The sequence below is a fragment of the Falco biarmicus genome, chromosome 7 (genome assembly GCF_023638135.1).
Source record: "Falco biarmicus isolate bFalBia1 chromosome 7, bFalBia1.pri, whole genome shotgun sequence".
Classification (NCBI taxonomy): Eukaryota; Metazoa; Chordata; class Aves; order Falconiformes; family Falconidae; genus Falco; species Falco biarmicus.
This window is the reverse complement of record NC_079294.1, coordinates 51,315,864-51,330,039: the sequence shown is the minus strand read 5'-3', so window position 1 is coordinate 51,330,039 and position 14,176 is coordinate 51,315,864. Positions and strand designations below refer to the sequence as shown.

The following is a 14,176-nucleotide window of genomic DNA, read 5'->3' as shown; positions in this document are numbered from 1 at the left end:
AATTCTGAGGTTAACAGCTGAAATCCAGTCGTATGATGTGGGGAAGGGACATACCAGTGATCTGTCTTCTCAGCTTGGGAGATAGGTTGAAGAGCAGGAACAGGTCACATACTTTCCTATGTCTGTTGCAATCCCAGTCTAGGAATTCTGGAGCTCAGTAAATCTGTTCTAACTGGAGCTTCCTTGTAGGTGAATGTGTCTAACTCTTTACCATGTAGCTGTAGCTGGTGGCAGTGATGTTGCAGTTCAAGTGAAAAAAAGATTGATTCACTTCTGAGCACTGCTGTCATGCTGTTCACAGAACGTGATTTTTGCCTGTGTCAAATACAACATATAAGTCGTTTCAATCATTACATGCTTCGGTGCATGGACAAGAAGTTCATCAGTGAAGGCATTGAAACTGGCGAAGACAGAACAGCAAGGTAGAATATGCAGGCTGTCTTTTTGGAAAAAAATCAGCTCTTTCCCCGAGTTATAAAGTTGTTGAGTTTGACAGGTGATTTTTGCTAAATATTCCATCTGCAATGACTGTATCTGGGCTCCTTGCTCTTTCAGGACCCTGACTGTGTTCTCTGTCTATGTCCTTGGGACGAAAAAGGGGTTTTGGAGTTGCAGTTGCTCCTCCCAGTGCTCCTCCGTGGAACACTGTCAAGATGGTAACTGAAACTGGAGTGGGAAGCGTTTCCCATGTTCTTGGTGCTCCCTCTGCTGCCATCAGTCAGCATGAAAGGGGTGGCAGCCAGCGGTTGGAGTGTCAGGGGAAGATGCGCTGGGGTAGGGAATCCCACAAATAGTATTTCCATAGGATTTTCAGCAGAACGGTCTGGGGTAGGAGAGCAGATGCCAAATACATAGTATCGGTAGTTGTCATTAGTTACAGGTAATAAAGTTTACTAATGAGTAAATTCTTTAAATAATAAAGAGAAATTGAGTGACGAGACATGCCTAGATGAGTATTTCAGAAAGAACTGGAAAAAAAATGAAAAAAATCATAGAGAAATCATTGCTTCTTCCTCACCTGTAGAATTCTTTTCATGTAATGGAAAACATTGTGGATAATGGTGCAGCTGGCAAAAAAAAGCCAGTTGGAAGTACCTACAGGAGATGACAAATGGTCAATTACAAGGCTTGAGGCTCTCACGAATCAAAAGTTTTGGGCACAAAGCAGGAATAAATAGTCTGTTCCTGGAAAAAAACATGGGTGCTGGGACTTTTAAATGATTTTTGAAAGCTGAGTAAAGAGGTGTTAATTGTATGAAACTTAATGGTGCCAAATAGCAGCAATACCTAGAATCTTTAACTGATTCAGAAGTGCTTTAAATGTGCTTGATCAGAGGCACAGATAGAATGGATGATGGTCAGAAGAGTCTTCCATTTGCACAGGTTGTGTATGCTCTCCAATGTGAGGAATTACAGGATACAGTCTTGCTAACATTTCTTGCCAGTATTTTTTCAAATATTAATAATTGTAATGAATATTAACTAAGCATCCTTAAACAGATAGACACTTACACCCTTTTTTTTGTTACCAGAAAGCATTGTTTCTGCCTAAGTGATGCTGAGCTCTCATTACAGGAGCACAAAAACTGTGGTGAGATGACTGAAATAGAAGCCAAAGTGAAGTATGTGAAACTAGCCCGTTCTCTGCGGACCTACGGAGTGTCGTTTTTTCTTGTTAAGGTAATGTAGATCTTGCTGTGACCGTATTGTGGGGTTGGTTATATCTTACCTCAGATTCCGCACTGAGTGGGTCTGTCTGAAAGCAGCATTTGGAAAAACATGTAAATTACCATGTGGGACAGAATTATAATCTTAGTTTAGATCCTTGTCATACTGCTTCCAGAAAGGAAGTTGAGTTTGTCATGATTTAATTTCTTTACATTGACATGTCTTCTTTTTTCTTTTGATTACTGGCAAAGTACTGTCTTCACAAAAACATTCACAAAGAACTCCTAAGTGGTTCCTGTTTAGAAGTCTAATGGTGATGTGGATTGCGTGCTGAAAAATTGCATCTGAAAAGCAACTTCATCAGCTGTATGATTAATTTCTCTTAATCCTTACAATAAAACAAGTCATGGTCTTAAGGTTGTTGGCACAGTTTGGTGCCAAGATACTGACATTCCACTGTGAAAACTAGACTGAAGCGTTACTGCCTGAGTATTCAGTAAGCACTGACATAGAATGGAAAGGGTGCTAAATTTGGGGAAACATTTTCATTTTTAGGTTCCCACCATTATAGAATCTTTGTATTGATTATCAGTAGGTTGCCTTTTCCTGAAGTACTCGGTCATCCACAAATTCTAATGAAGTGGATAGAAGGGGAAAATAGAATGAAAAATATGCAGAGGATAATTCTATTAATACAGTACACTTTGAAAGAATTACCTTGTCTTGCTTCCTTTAAGGGAAAATCTCTTGTTAGGCACCATTAACGGTGAAAGGAGTCTCAACTCTCCAACAGAGCTGTTGGGCTAAGTTGTGTATTAGAAACATTACTGAAGTTATGGTGCGCAATTTTCATAACTAAAACATTAATACTGACAAGCCTGCATGTTTAAAACAAGCTGCTAATTCACTGGGAATTTCTTAACACAATGTGGCTGACCTGTATGGTAAAAGGTAAAAGTATCTTTTTGTATTTTTTATTAGTGCCTTGCTTTCTTTTTTTTGTCATAGCTTAATGCAAACAGTAACTGAATCAAGTAACCATGTCATAAAACCTCTGGCCTACATAGATTCAGGGGAATGGGACATATGGATTAATTTCTGGTTTATGATGGATTTTATGTACCAAATTGTTAGCCTGGGCCTATGCTCTGCGACCTTGGGAAGCTAAGGAGGCAGAATGCCCAGTAAGTAAGGAGACGACAGCTGGCAGCGTGCAGATTGACCCTGCCCCCTTCCTTGTGATATTTGCATAGGCTAGGATGTTCTTGGGGATTGAAAGTAACTAAGATTTCAAATCCAAAATATGGGACAAATTATGGCTGATCATACCTATTTGTCAGCCCCAGTGGGCCTTTCTTTCCTTAACTTCTCCAGAAATTTTATAGAGAAACGGTGAGGGCAGCCTAACTTCTGAGTCCTCCTGATGCCAGTTTCCAATTCAGCTTCTCTAATACAGTTTTACAGGAGAAGTCTTGTGTCTAGGAGGACTGCCATCATGGGGGTTTTTAAGTAACTTCCAAAGAGTTGATACCACAGTCTCTAAAATCCTCCATTTTCCTGGAGGAGGGAGAAGGGAGTGTCTTTTGAACTGCATGGTAAAGACCAGAGCTTCTTAATGTTAATGCATTGCTTCAGAATTGGTCTGTGACCAAACAAATGGAGCCTGAGCTTTAAATTGTCCTTCTCTATGGACCAGTTGCTTCCCTTTGTCAGTATATTCCCTCACGCTTTTCCTTCCTGCTATAGCAAGCGCTGTTTGAATGGAAAACAATCTTTCACACTCATTATAGGAAAAGATGAAAGGCAAAAACAAGCTGGTTCCTCGTTTGCTGGGTGTCACCAAAGACTCAGTGATGCGTGTGGATGAGAAGACCAAGGAAGTGTTGCAGGAATGGCCACTGACAACTGTGAAACGCTGGGCTGCCTCACCTAAAAGCTTCACTCTGGTAATCTTTCTGACTATATGCAGAAGGAGAGGGCTCTATCTGCCAAGGAGAAAGGAAGATGGACTTAGGGCAGTTTCTTTCATGTAACTTGCTCTATTTGTAATTTTCTAGCATTATATAGAGCCACTGAGTCTGAAACTAATAAACTAGCCCATATTGGTGTCTGGGGTCAGTTTGTATTTTGATGTTTCTAGACAGACTGGTTTCCCAAAAGTACTCTTAAATCTTTTCAAAAAACACTGTTTAAAGCTGTTCTGTGCCTAACCTCTAAAACAGTTCAGGAAGCATCATTATTCACATCTGCTTACACCCTTATGGTGCTTGCCATTCATAACCACTTTGTGACTTGCAAGATAGAAACATAAACAAAGCTACATAGTTCAATTACATACTTGATAACTATGGATTTAAAGAACTTTCATGAATGTGATGTTTTGTTAATTATTTGGTCCGTAAGAGAGCGCTGCAGCAAGAGAATTTTGGATATGAAAAGGTTGTTTAAAGCGGTGGAGCAAGAGGCAGTGGCTAGAAAATTATATTCACTTTAATCGTGTGCATCTGATTTCCAATTGCATGGGTGATTATGCTTTAGAATAAAATTCTAAAGACTTTTCTCCATCCTTCAGTGACTGAGTCTGATAAAATCAAACTAAGTATCTCTTAGTCCTCAGGAATTTCAATATATTAAACATCGGTGAATAAGCTGCAATAAAAAGCATCCTTCCTCTCTCCTCCCTCATCCCTCACCCACCCCCACCCCACCCCCCATAGAGACTGGTTTAGAATCTTGGAGCAGTTCCTTTTACTGTTGGATATAATAAAATGTCTATACAAACAATTTAAAATTTGAATTCTTTCACTCATATTTCCTACTGTTTCTTCATTTACTTTACATTTTCAAACAGTTTTTTTTCATTTCTTCCTCTTTTCCTTTAGGATTTTGGTGAATATCAGGAAAGCTATTACTCAGTACAGACCACTGAAGGAGAACAGATCTCTCAGTTAATTGCAGGTTACATTGATATCATCCTAAAGAAGGTATAGTACTGAGATGACATATAGTAAAAATGCAGTAAGAATCACTGTACAGCAATACAAAAGCTCAAATGGGTGCAAGCTGCAGTTTTCTTTCGTAAAGTCAGTGTTGTGTCTTACGTTTTGATGTTATTTATTTTTACTTTTAAGTAATATAAGCTCTTTGTTTAATTTAAGGAGTGCTTCTGGAAGGTATCAAGGCTCTTAGCTATAGTGGTAGTATGAGTCAGGCTCAATACAGCCTGTTTTTCTGTCTGGAAGGTGAAGTGCTGACTATAAGTGTATATCCAGAGAAGAGTCCAAAACTTCAACTATGGATTTCGAGCTATGGACTGAAGTAGTGCATCAGGTGTGAAGGAAGGATCCCCTGGAAGCTGCATTTAAAACTACATTAAGGACTACACAATAGTTGTTCAGCAGCTCCGTATATAAAGCATCAAAGCTGAGAAAAAGGTTTTGGCAAAACTAAAAAAAAACCCCAACAAATGAAAACAAACAAAATAAACTCCATTATATTGCATTAAAATATTGTGATCAGTAAAGCAAAGTATTACCTCTCAGTTGTGCAGAGAGTGGGATAAAATAATTGTTTGTGAAGAGACCAGACTGTCTTGAAACTTGGTCTTATGAAGTGTGCCTGGCAGGAGAGAGGAGAGGCTTATACGCATCTTCAGCATTCAAAATATTCACAACTAAACAAGTGCAACAGCAAAAAATACCAGTTTTGCTAACAAACATGGAGCTGAATAGTCCTACTCTAAGCATGTTGTATAGAAAAGTGAGGTGTTTCAAATAGCACTGGATACTCCTTGACAAATTTTTACTTTATTAAGGTTCAACTAAACTACGTCATTATCTGCTGTAATAGATTTTAATAGTAGAGAAATGACAGAAAGCTAAGAAGCTCAGGAGATTTTATTGCCCTTGATCGTGTGAACAGTGTAGGATGTAACATCAAGTGTTATGAAATCAGAGGTTGAGGAGGATTGCCAGAATTCATCACAGTATATGCCTTTTTCTCTGAGGCTGTCAGTCTCAGATTAATAAATGTTAAGTAAACTCTAGATTTCTATATATGGTTTAAAACTTGATTCTAGCTCTTAAGTTTCAGAAGTGGCTTTGCTCTTTAGTGCCAAACAAAAGAAGCCTTTCTGTCTTGATAGAATACAGATGTGCATATTTCCACTCCCTTCCAGTCCTCTTGAGTTCTTTTTTACAATCTGCTGACACAGCCAGTTTTAAAATGAATGAATTGGGATCAGGTTAAGTAATAAACACCCTTGATGCTTCATGATGCATACGAGAAGCATGTAGTTTCCAGTTACTGAGCCCAAGTTATTTCTGTGATGCATGCCTCAGAGTATGGTTTATCACTCTCAGTTGCATAATGTTAATTCTTGGTGTGTTTTAGACTGTTCCAACTCATTTGCTCTGGTGTGGTGGATTGGTGGCACTTTTTTTTTTCCTGATTAAGTTTTATTGGTGCAACACCCCCAGACCCTCTTGTCCTGCAATTTTAGTAGTAGGTCATTTATCAGTTGACAGGGAACCCTGAACCTGAGTAACTTTTAATTTTTTTTAATCCAGATTTTTTTCTTTTACTTCACAATAATATGGAAATAAGGCACAATCTCAACTAGAAATAGGCACTTTCATTTCATACATAAACTATAATAGTAAGAACTTTTTTGGAGAAAGTGGCGGGGGGGGGGTGGGGGGGGGAGGAGTCTGTATGGATGTGCATGAGGAGGAGGCTGTATGGATGTGCATGAGGAGCTCCCATTAAATGTACCCAAGGTCACAGTGGATGTTCCTCTACTTACATGTATATATTCAGACTACACATCACTTGACAAGGTGGAAGCAGGCAGTATCTTCACACCAGGTCACAAGCAGAAACAGACTGTTTTTACAAAGCTCTACTTCTATGACTTACAGTAGTTTCCTGTTGTTTGGAGTGGTTTAGACTTAATCCCCTTGTGTATATTTATCTCCCTTATACCACTATAAAACAACTGCCTCAAAAAGTCAGATGTGCAGACTGTCCAGAATTTTGAAGTAACTATGGTAAAATAACTTGGATACAGTATTAAGTGAATCATCTTTACTGTGATGTGTATTTCCTAGTGGTAGATAGCACCATGTAGTAACGTTTCAGGATGCTAAATATGACTTGTAGCTGAGTTCTAGTTATCTGAGTCAGTCTGATATTCCTGAGTTAGAATAGAATGGGAAAGAGGATGGTATATGTCTACTTCTGCTGGGATTTGCAGTTGTTCCATATCACTCAGTCCTCAAAACGGTTTTATTTTCTGTGAGAAAAGACAGTATCTCAGCACTTTCTTTATACCTCTGCTCAAAAAGGCACCAGTAGGCTTTTTTTCCTTTATGCACTTAATCTGCCAGGGTTTAGAACCTGGTCTGTTAGATGCTGAATGGCACCTCTTCTGAGATGGAGATTATATTGTCACACACTGCCAGAAAGCATGGTGTTCAGCACTAGACAAGACTCTGCAGATTATTTGACTAGGTTTCTGATAAATGGCAAGGAAATAATGGAGAGAAAGCCAAAAACAACAGACATTGTTTAACTTTTTCTTTTCTTCCCTCCCCTGCTCCAGAAACAAAGTAAAGATAGATTTGGCCTTGAAGGTGATGAGGAATCAACCATGTTGGAAGAATCTGTTTCACCTAAGAAGTGAGTGTATACAACAGGAGGAAATGCTCTTTATTTAAGTAACACTTTTAGCTGTGGCAGCTTTTTTCAAATGAAATAGTATAGTTATTACTGTTAAAGAATTATTTTCTACAGGGTTTTTCAATAGAAGGAAGTGCTATCCCTAAGGAATTTGGCAGGCTTCTAGCTTCATTGAAGGACTGAAGAGCAGTGTTGCAAAATTGTTTGTTAAGGCAACCAGCAGTGGTACCAGTTTGTGGTAAATTGGTCCTTGAACGAAGGAACTAAGGCTGTAATTCAGTAAAATGTGGGGGGGGAGTAACGATGCAGAGCTGAACACGTTGTATCAGATTTTTGATCTTCATGCAACACCTAGGATTTACAAGGTTTTAGTTTCTTGTTTCTGCTAGGTCCACGGTGTCTGGTAAGTTTGATTTCTGTCAGTTTAATAGTACGTGGTGTTGTGGACAGAGTTCACCAAACCACTCGAGACAAAACGGTCAGGGGTGTGCTATGGGTAGAGGTGAGGTGTCGGTACCGGTATGTCAGGCTGTGGTTCTGATGGAGCAGAACTGTAAAGCTGGCCATGCTCTCGAAAAGGAATATTAAATCTTTCCTTGCAGTGAAGGAATAGAAATAGGCTTGTGACGCCATAAGCTGTAACGAGCCTCTCCAGTCTCCTCTTGGAACTCTGCGGATGGCAGTCAGCAGTGTGTATGTGAACAGTCTATTTGATTTATTGTTAAACATATGGCTTATAGGAGATAGACTTGTTAGGTATTTAATATGGCCTTACGTGAAATTTCAACTTTTGACAGATCACACATTTTCAGATGTGCTTTCTTTTGACATTGCACTTCCCAAATCACTTCCAGAATATACTGTTAGCTAAGTGCTGTGCAGAGAAGCCCAAAATTTGCAATAGATGAATACAAGATTTTTCACAATTGAAATTACTTTTTTCCCCAGCAGAGTGTTGCTGTTAAAGCCAGAATTTCTGTCAACGCTTCCAGCTGTTAAATCTTGAACCATATTTAAATATGAGCAGTATATCTGGCAAAGCAGTTCAACACCATGGATGGCAGTAACTTTATTATTATTCTTGAAAGCGTCCTGCCTCCCAGCCCATTATCTAATAGGCTGCCAGAGTATTAGCAAGTACTGTGTGTGCGTGTGTGTATAAAGAGGGAGGAAAGAATCTTAGTTTTTATCCCAAATCTAGGGATTACTTGCAAAAGGCATCTCCAGAGATCATGCTTCTATTTCTATTGATCAGCCTATGATACAACTGAAACAACACAGCTGTTATGCCATAAACCTTGTTCTGGTTCTGCCTGTCATGCGTCTTAAAGGGGTAAAGCTATTGTACCATATATGCCAAAACTGCACATTGCCTTCTTTCCTTGGTGCCTACTCATTAGCGTTATTAGTATTTGATCTGCCAAAAGCCCCAAATTATTTCTTTTCTAATACATTAGAAAATGGTTAGAAAGAAAAATTTAAGTCTTCCAGCTTCTCCAAATGTCATTAAATGCAGTTTAAGTCCCAAAGGAAGAACATCTGGCAGAACTGGATTTGCTGGAGCTAATTCTCGCTGTGTTGTATTTTTCCTGTTGGTTTTTGGGTTTTGGGTTGTTTTGTTTCTTTGATTATTTGCTTGTTTGTTTTAGATCTACCATCTTGCAGCAGCAGTTCAACCGAACAGGGAAGGTGGAGCATGGCTCTGTGGCACTACCAGCGGTCATGCGTTCTGGGTCCAGCGGTCCAGAGACTTTCAACATTGGCATCATGCCTTCCCCCCAGCAACAAGTCACAATTGGTCAGATGCACAGAGGACATATGCCTCCACTTGTGAGAAACTTCCTTGTGTTGTGTTTGAAACTGTTTTTTGCATTTCAAACTTGTCTGTGCTGCGGGGACTCACAAACAGGTTGTTACACATATTGCTAAGAGCAGGAAGAAGAAATACTGAGTGTGACTTCCTGGCTGTCCTACTAAACATCAGTTTTGAGCATCCCTGAAATACTTATCACATTTTTACTTATTTCCTCATTTTCTTTAAAGCTGGCTCTTCCAGCCTTCTCTTTACCTCTAAGTAGTTAAAGTAGTATTCAAGGGTTAGAAAAGAAGGTTTAAAGACTGGCAAAAGTAAGCAGTTTTAAGAAAAAGGCTTACATCAGCTTATCACTAGCCTACCAATTTGGAACTTCTTGGCAGGCTTAAAGCTGATGCTGAGTTTTCTTACTGAAATTAAAAGAATATCAAAAGCCCTGAACAGGTTGTAGAGAATATAACCAACGCTTAAGATCATGACATACCACTGGAAGTGTAGTATGTGTAGTGGATTGACCTTGGCTGGTTGCCAAAGGCCCATCCAGGTGCTCTTTCACTTCTGCTTCTCAAAAAGATGGAGGAGGAAAAAATAAGATTAAAAAATCTTTATCTCAGCATAGATCAAGATAAAGACAGGGAGATCTCCAATTACCTTCATGGGCAAAACAGACTCAACTTGGGGAAAATTAGTTTCATGTATTGTCAATGAAAATAGAGTTGGGTGGTGAGACACAGACAAAAACTAAAGTACCTTCCCACCACCTCCTTTTTTACTCAGACTCAACTTCACTCCTTCATTTCTGACTACTGTGCTTCCTGCTTCCAAGTGGTCAGTTTAAAACAGCCCTCTTCTGCTGCTCCTTCCTCACGCTTTTCTCCAGCTCCAGGGTGGGACCTTGCTGTGGACTGCAGTCCTTCAGGATAAACCGCCTGTGGTGTGGGTCCTCTGTGAGCTGCACATCCTCCCAGGAGAGCCTGCTCCAGCATAGGTCCTCCATAGGCTGCAGTTTCTGTCGGAACCCTGCTCTCCCATGGGCTCTCTGTGCTGCAGGGGAATACCTGCACCGCTGTCGGCTCTCCCATGGGCTGCTGGAGCATCTCCGCTCCGCTGCCTGGAGTAACTCATCCCATCCTCCTCCGACATGGGGCTTTGCAGGGTTGTTTCTTGAACTTATTTTGCCCTCACTGCTGTGTGGTGCTGCAGCCTTTCCTAGGGATGTTTTCCCAGAGGTGCCCCCAGCTCAGCTGCTGGGCTCAGCTGTGTCCCACAGCCGGTCTGCTGGGCCACCCCTGGAGCCAGCTGGGCCACCCCTGCAGCCACAGCCTCGCCACAGACACCCGATACAGATAGCCATCCTGCTCTGCCTGAGACCCTTCGCAGGCTGATGGCAATTCAGTTCTAGAATAATCCTTGATTACGTTGGTAGGCTGTTCCAGGAAAACAGTAATGATACCCTAGAAGCAAATTCAGTTTTCCTGTTCGTGTTCCTAGAATGCAAGTCGGTAAGACAGCTTGGTGGGTTTGTGTGTGTCCATTGGGCATTGTTTCATCTGGGGAAAGTTCAGCATTTTATAAATGTCTGCAAGTACAGAGGGGTATAAAATGGCACAGGCGGAATCCAGACTGTGGGAGGAGCGTTAGAGAGCTTTGCTTTCTCCATTGCACCAGGGAAAAGCTAGCTATCTGCAGTGCCCTGCTGTGCTTGTGGGATTGTTGTCACTCACTGTCTTTCCGTGCATATGTCACATCTGCTTGAAGTGCCGTTTGGGACATAGCGCAGAGGCGTCTCCTTGTTTTCCCTTTCAGACCTCAGCTCAGCAGGCCTTGATGGGGACTATTAATACCAGTATGCATGCTGTTCAGCAGGCACAAGCTGACCTCAGCGAAGTTGATAACCTACCACCTCTGGGGCAGGACATGGTGAGTGTTTTTAACCTGTCATAGAAATGGACCTTAACGCTTTGGGGTAGTTACAGATCAGTTTAGTCATTGTCCCTGGATCAAAAGTGGTATTGCTAAAGCTTTTAAAATGAGATAAAAGATTTCTGCTCTTTTTAAGGAATTGATGTAGAGTGTTCCACCTCACTCTAGTCAGTCCTCTGAGGTCAGATGTAGCAGACTTCCTTGCACAGCAGTGTCCGGAATCCTGTTTGTTCCATGTGCATATGTACAATTAAACACCAACTATGGGCCATATTTATGGCAGGAGTGACTGCCTGCCAGACACTTGAAAAATAAGAACAGAATATGATTCTGTTGTTCTTGATCCAGGTTAGGGTAGGAGGACAGATCAGGAGACTATTGCTTATGGAGGACTGTCAGTCAGGAGCATTTAGCCTTCATGGATGCACAGTTTATGGCCTTTACCTTAAGAAGACAGCTTTTGAAATGTGATAGCAATTCTGTAGCAAATGATTCACCAAAAGAAAATGCTTGCTGTCACATTTCACTTTAAGGTTTGGTGGTTGTCCTCTTTTCACTTTCAAAGGTTCATGAAGGAATGAGAGATTTGCATAGTATCTTCTCTTGCAGAACCTCACTGCAATCCCTGAGTCTTGTTTCTGTTGTTGTTCTGCAGGCGTCAAGAGTATGGGTTCAGAACAAGGTTGATGAATCAAAACATGAAATACACTCTCAGGTTGATGCTATCACTGCAGGAACTGCATCTGTTGTTAACCTTACAGCAGGTAAATTTCAAAGGGTAGGATTTCCTTGTAGTCTCCAAGTTAGTTATCAGTCTAATTCAAGTAATGCAGGGACAGAGTATGAAGCAGCTGGAGACACATTTTCTTCAAAGAACCCATATAGCTAAAAGCGCATTGACACGCGGAACAAGCCTTCTGTCCCTCCCAACACAATTTTTTTGTCTTTGATTTATCTCTTACACTAAAGGTGTGGCCATTGATGAAGATAAAATGTAGTTTGCTTATTTGACAAAGTAGAGAGTATTTGCAAGGTTACAACAAAAAAAGTGTTCTTGATCTGACAGCTGTTAGAAAAATATTATGTGTTTATTGACAGTAGTTTTTTTTTCTTCAGCAAATTACAAGTTGAAAGAGCTGTGAGTGGCTTAAAGGGGTCAATACTGTATTATCATGGGTTTTTTCGGTGTTGGAAGGTAGTTGATACTGTGGACTTCTCAGCAAATTGCATTGAATGAAGAGAAATTCTGTTAGAAGACAAATTCTTGTAGAAGAAGAAATGTAGAAATTGGAAAAATTATAGCAGTCTGATTTTTTTAAAGTGACAATAAAATTACTTAGTAGGCATTGCTTGGCTATCTTGAAATGTCTCTTTTGTCTCCACACTCCAGAGTGTGGCTTGTGGTAGTTGCCTGTTTTTCCCTTTTAACCACTAAAGATCATGGAAATACATTTGCTCTACAGGGGACCCAGTTGACACTGATTACACTGCGGTGGGATGTGCAATTACAACCATCTCTTCCAACCTCACCGAGATGTCTAAAGGTGTGAAACTGCTTGCTGCTCTCATGGATGATGAAGTTGGAAGTGGAGAAGACCTCTTGAAAGCTGCTCGAACATTGGCCAGTGCTGTCTCAGACTTGCTGAAGGCTGTGCAACCTACATCAGGAGAGGTGAGTAGATGGAAACTTCTCAGGTTCCCTCCTTGAAGTGCACGGCTTTGGCGTTTTTGAGACATGTTAGCTTCTAAGCCTCGCCTACTCAGTGCCATGTAATGCCCCTTGTGCAAGCAGTGCTATTGCTTGTACCTTCATCTGTCAGTGTGTTTATGCCTTTGTCTTGCATCTTGATATTAGAATGTTCTGTTAAATGCAGAAGTTAATTGATTTCTGTCATAAATAGTTAATTTATCTGGGTATCATATTGTCTTTTACAAACAAATTTCAAACAGTACTATGACTCAATTTAGTTCATGATTTTTTTCTCTTTACTATCTTTGTCTACTTCGACACATAAAATAAGAAGGTAATCCCTCTGTTGTGGTTTTCAAAAAACGAGAGTAGTAGTACTGACCGAGACAGACTTACCGTGATCAGTTTGCTGTGAGTCGGAGTCTGCAGGCAGTTTGCCTTAGAACTCCTCAGGTATTTATGTTTTGAAGAACATGAAATTTCCTGATCAGAGAATCCTAGAATGGTTTGGGTGGGAAGGGGCCTTAAAGACCATTTAGTCCCAACCCCCGCCCTGGGCAGGGACATTCCACACACCCCCACACCCCACACCCCCCCAGCCCAGGCTGCCCCCAGCCCCATCCAGCCTGGCCTTGGGCACTGCCAGGGATGGGGCACCCACAGCTGCTCTGGGCAGCCTGGGCCAGCGCCTCGCCGCCCTCACGGGGAACAATTTCTTCCTCATATCTGATCTAAATCTGCCCTCTCTGAGTTTAAAACCATTCCCCCTTGTCCTGTCGCTGCAGGCCCTTCTAAAAAGCCCGTCCCCATCTTTCTTGGAAGCCCCCTTTAAGTACTGAAAGGCCACTGTAATGTCTCCCCGGAGCCTTCTCCTCTCCGGGCTGAACCACCCCAACTCTCTCAGCCGGTCCCCACAAGGAGGGGTCTCCAGCTCTCTGACCATCTTCATGGCCACCTCTGGACTTTTTCAGATCAGTTGGCATATTGACTATCCACCCTTAATTATCCTTGGAGTTATTACAACAATGTTTATTCAGCCTGTTCAAAATTCTTTACATGTTCTCTGGGAGCACTTCAGATGAAACCCCTGAAATATGGTTGTGCAGTTGAACGTGTGGAAAAGTAAAGATTTTTCCAGAGCATTTCTGTTATGTAGTATTTTTTTAGCCATATTGATTGCACACTAATGCAGCAGTTCGTTGAGGAAATCTAAAATTCAAGTAAAGCTCATTTTCTTTGAATTCATGTATTTCACCATTATATTTTTCCAGCCTCGACAGACAGTTTTGACTGCAGCTGGAAGCATTGGGCAAGCAAGCGGGGAGCTGCTGAGACAAATTGGAGAGAATGAAACAGATGAAAGGTTCCAGGTAATGAGGGGATTGCTTGTCACTGTCAGAACT

The 14,176-nt window shown here is 41.1% G+C and overlaps 1 protein-coding gene across 4 annotated transcripts in view; it reads left to right on the top strand.

The window, feature by feature from the left end:
- Positions 1-14,176, top strand: part of TLN2 (talin 2) — a 203,834-nt gene that overhangs the window by 102,325 nt on the left and 87,333 nt on the right. For all 4 annotated transcript variants that reach the window (XM_056345115.1, XM_056345117.1, XM_056345114.1 and 1 more), the window contains 9 exons: positions 1,576-1,680; positions 3,459-3,614; positions 4,551-4,652; positions 7,271-7,347; positions 8,997-9,177; positions 10,967-11,080; positions 11,739-11,847; positions 12,547-12,755; positions 14,045-14,143. In XM_056345115.1, the coding sequence (XP_056201090.1) occupies positions 1,576-1,680; positions 3,459-3,614; positions 4,551-4,652; positions 7,271-7,347; positions 8,997-9,177; positions 10,967-11,080; positions 11,739-11,847; positions 12,547-12,755; positions 14,045-14,143 (1,152 nt within the window). The remainder of the gene's footprint in view (positions 1-1,575; positions 1,681-3,458; positions 3,615-4,550; positions 4,653-7,270; positions 7,348-8,996; positions 9,178-10,966; positions 11,081-11,738; positions 11,848-12,546; positions 12,756-14,044; positions 14,144-14,176) is intronic.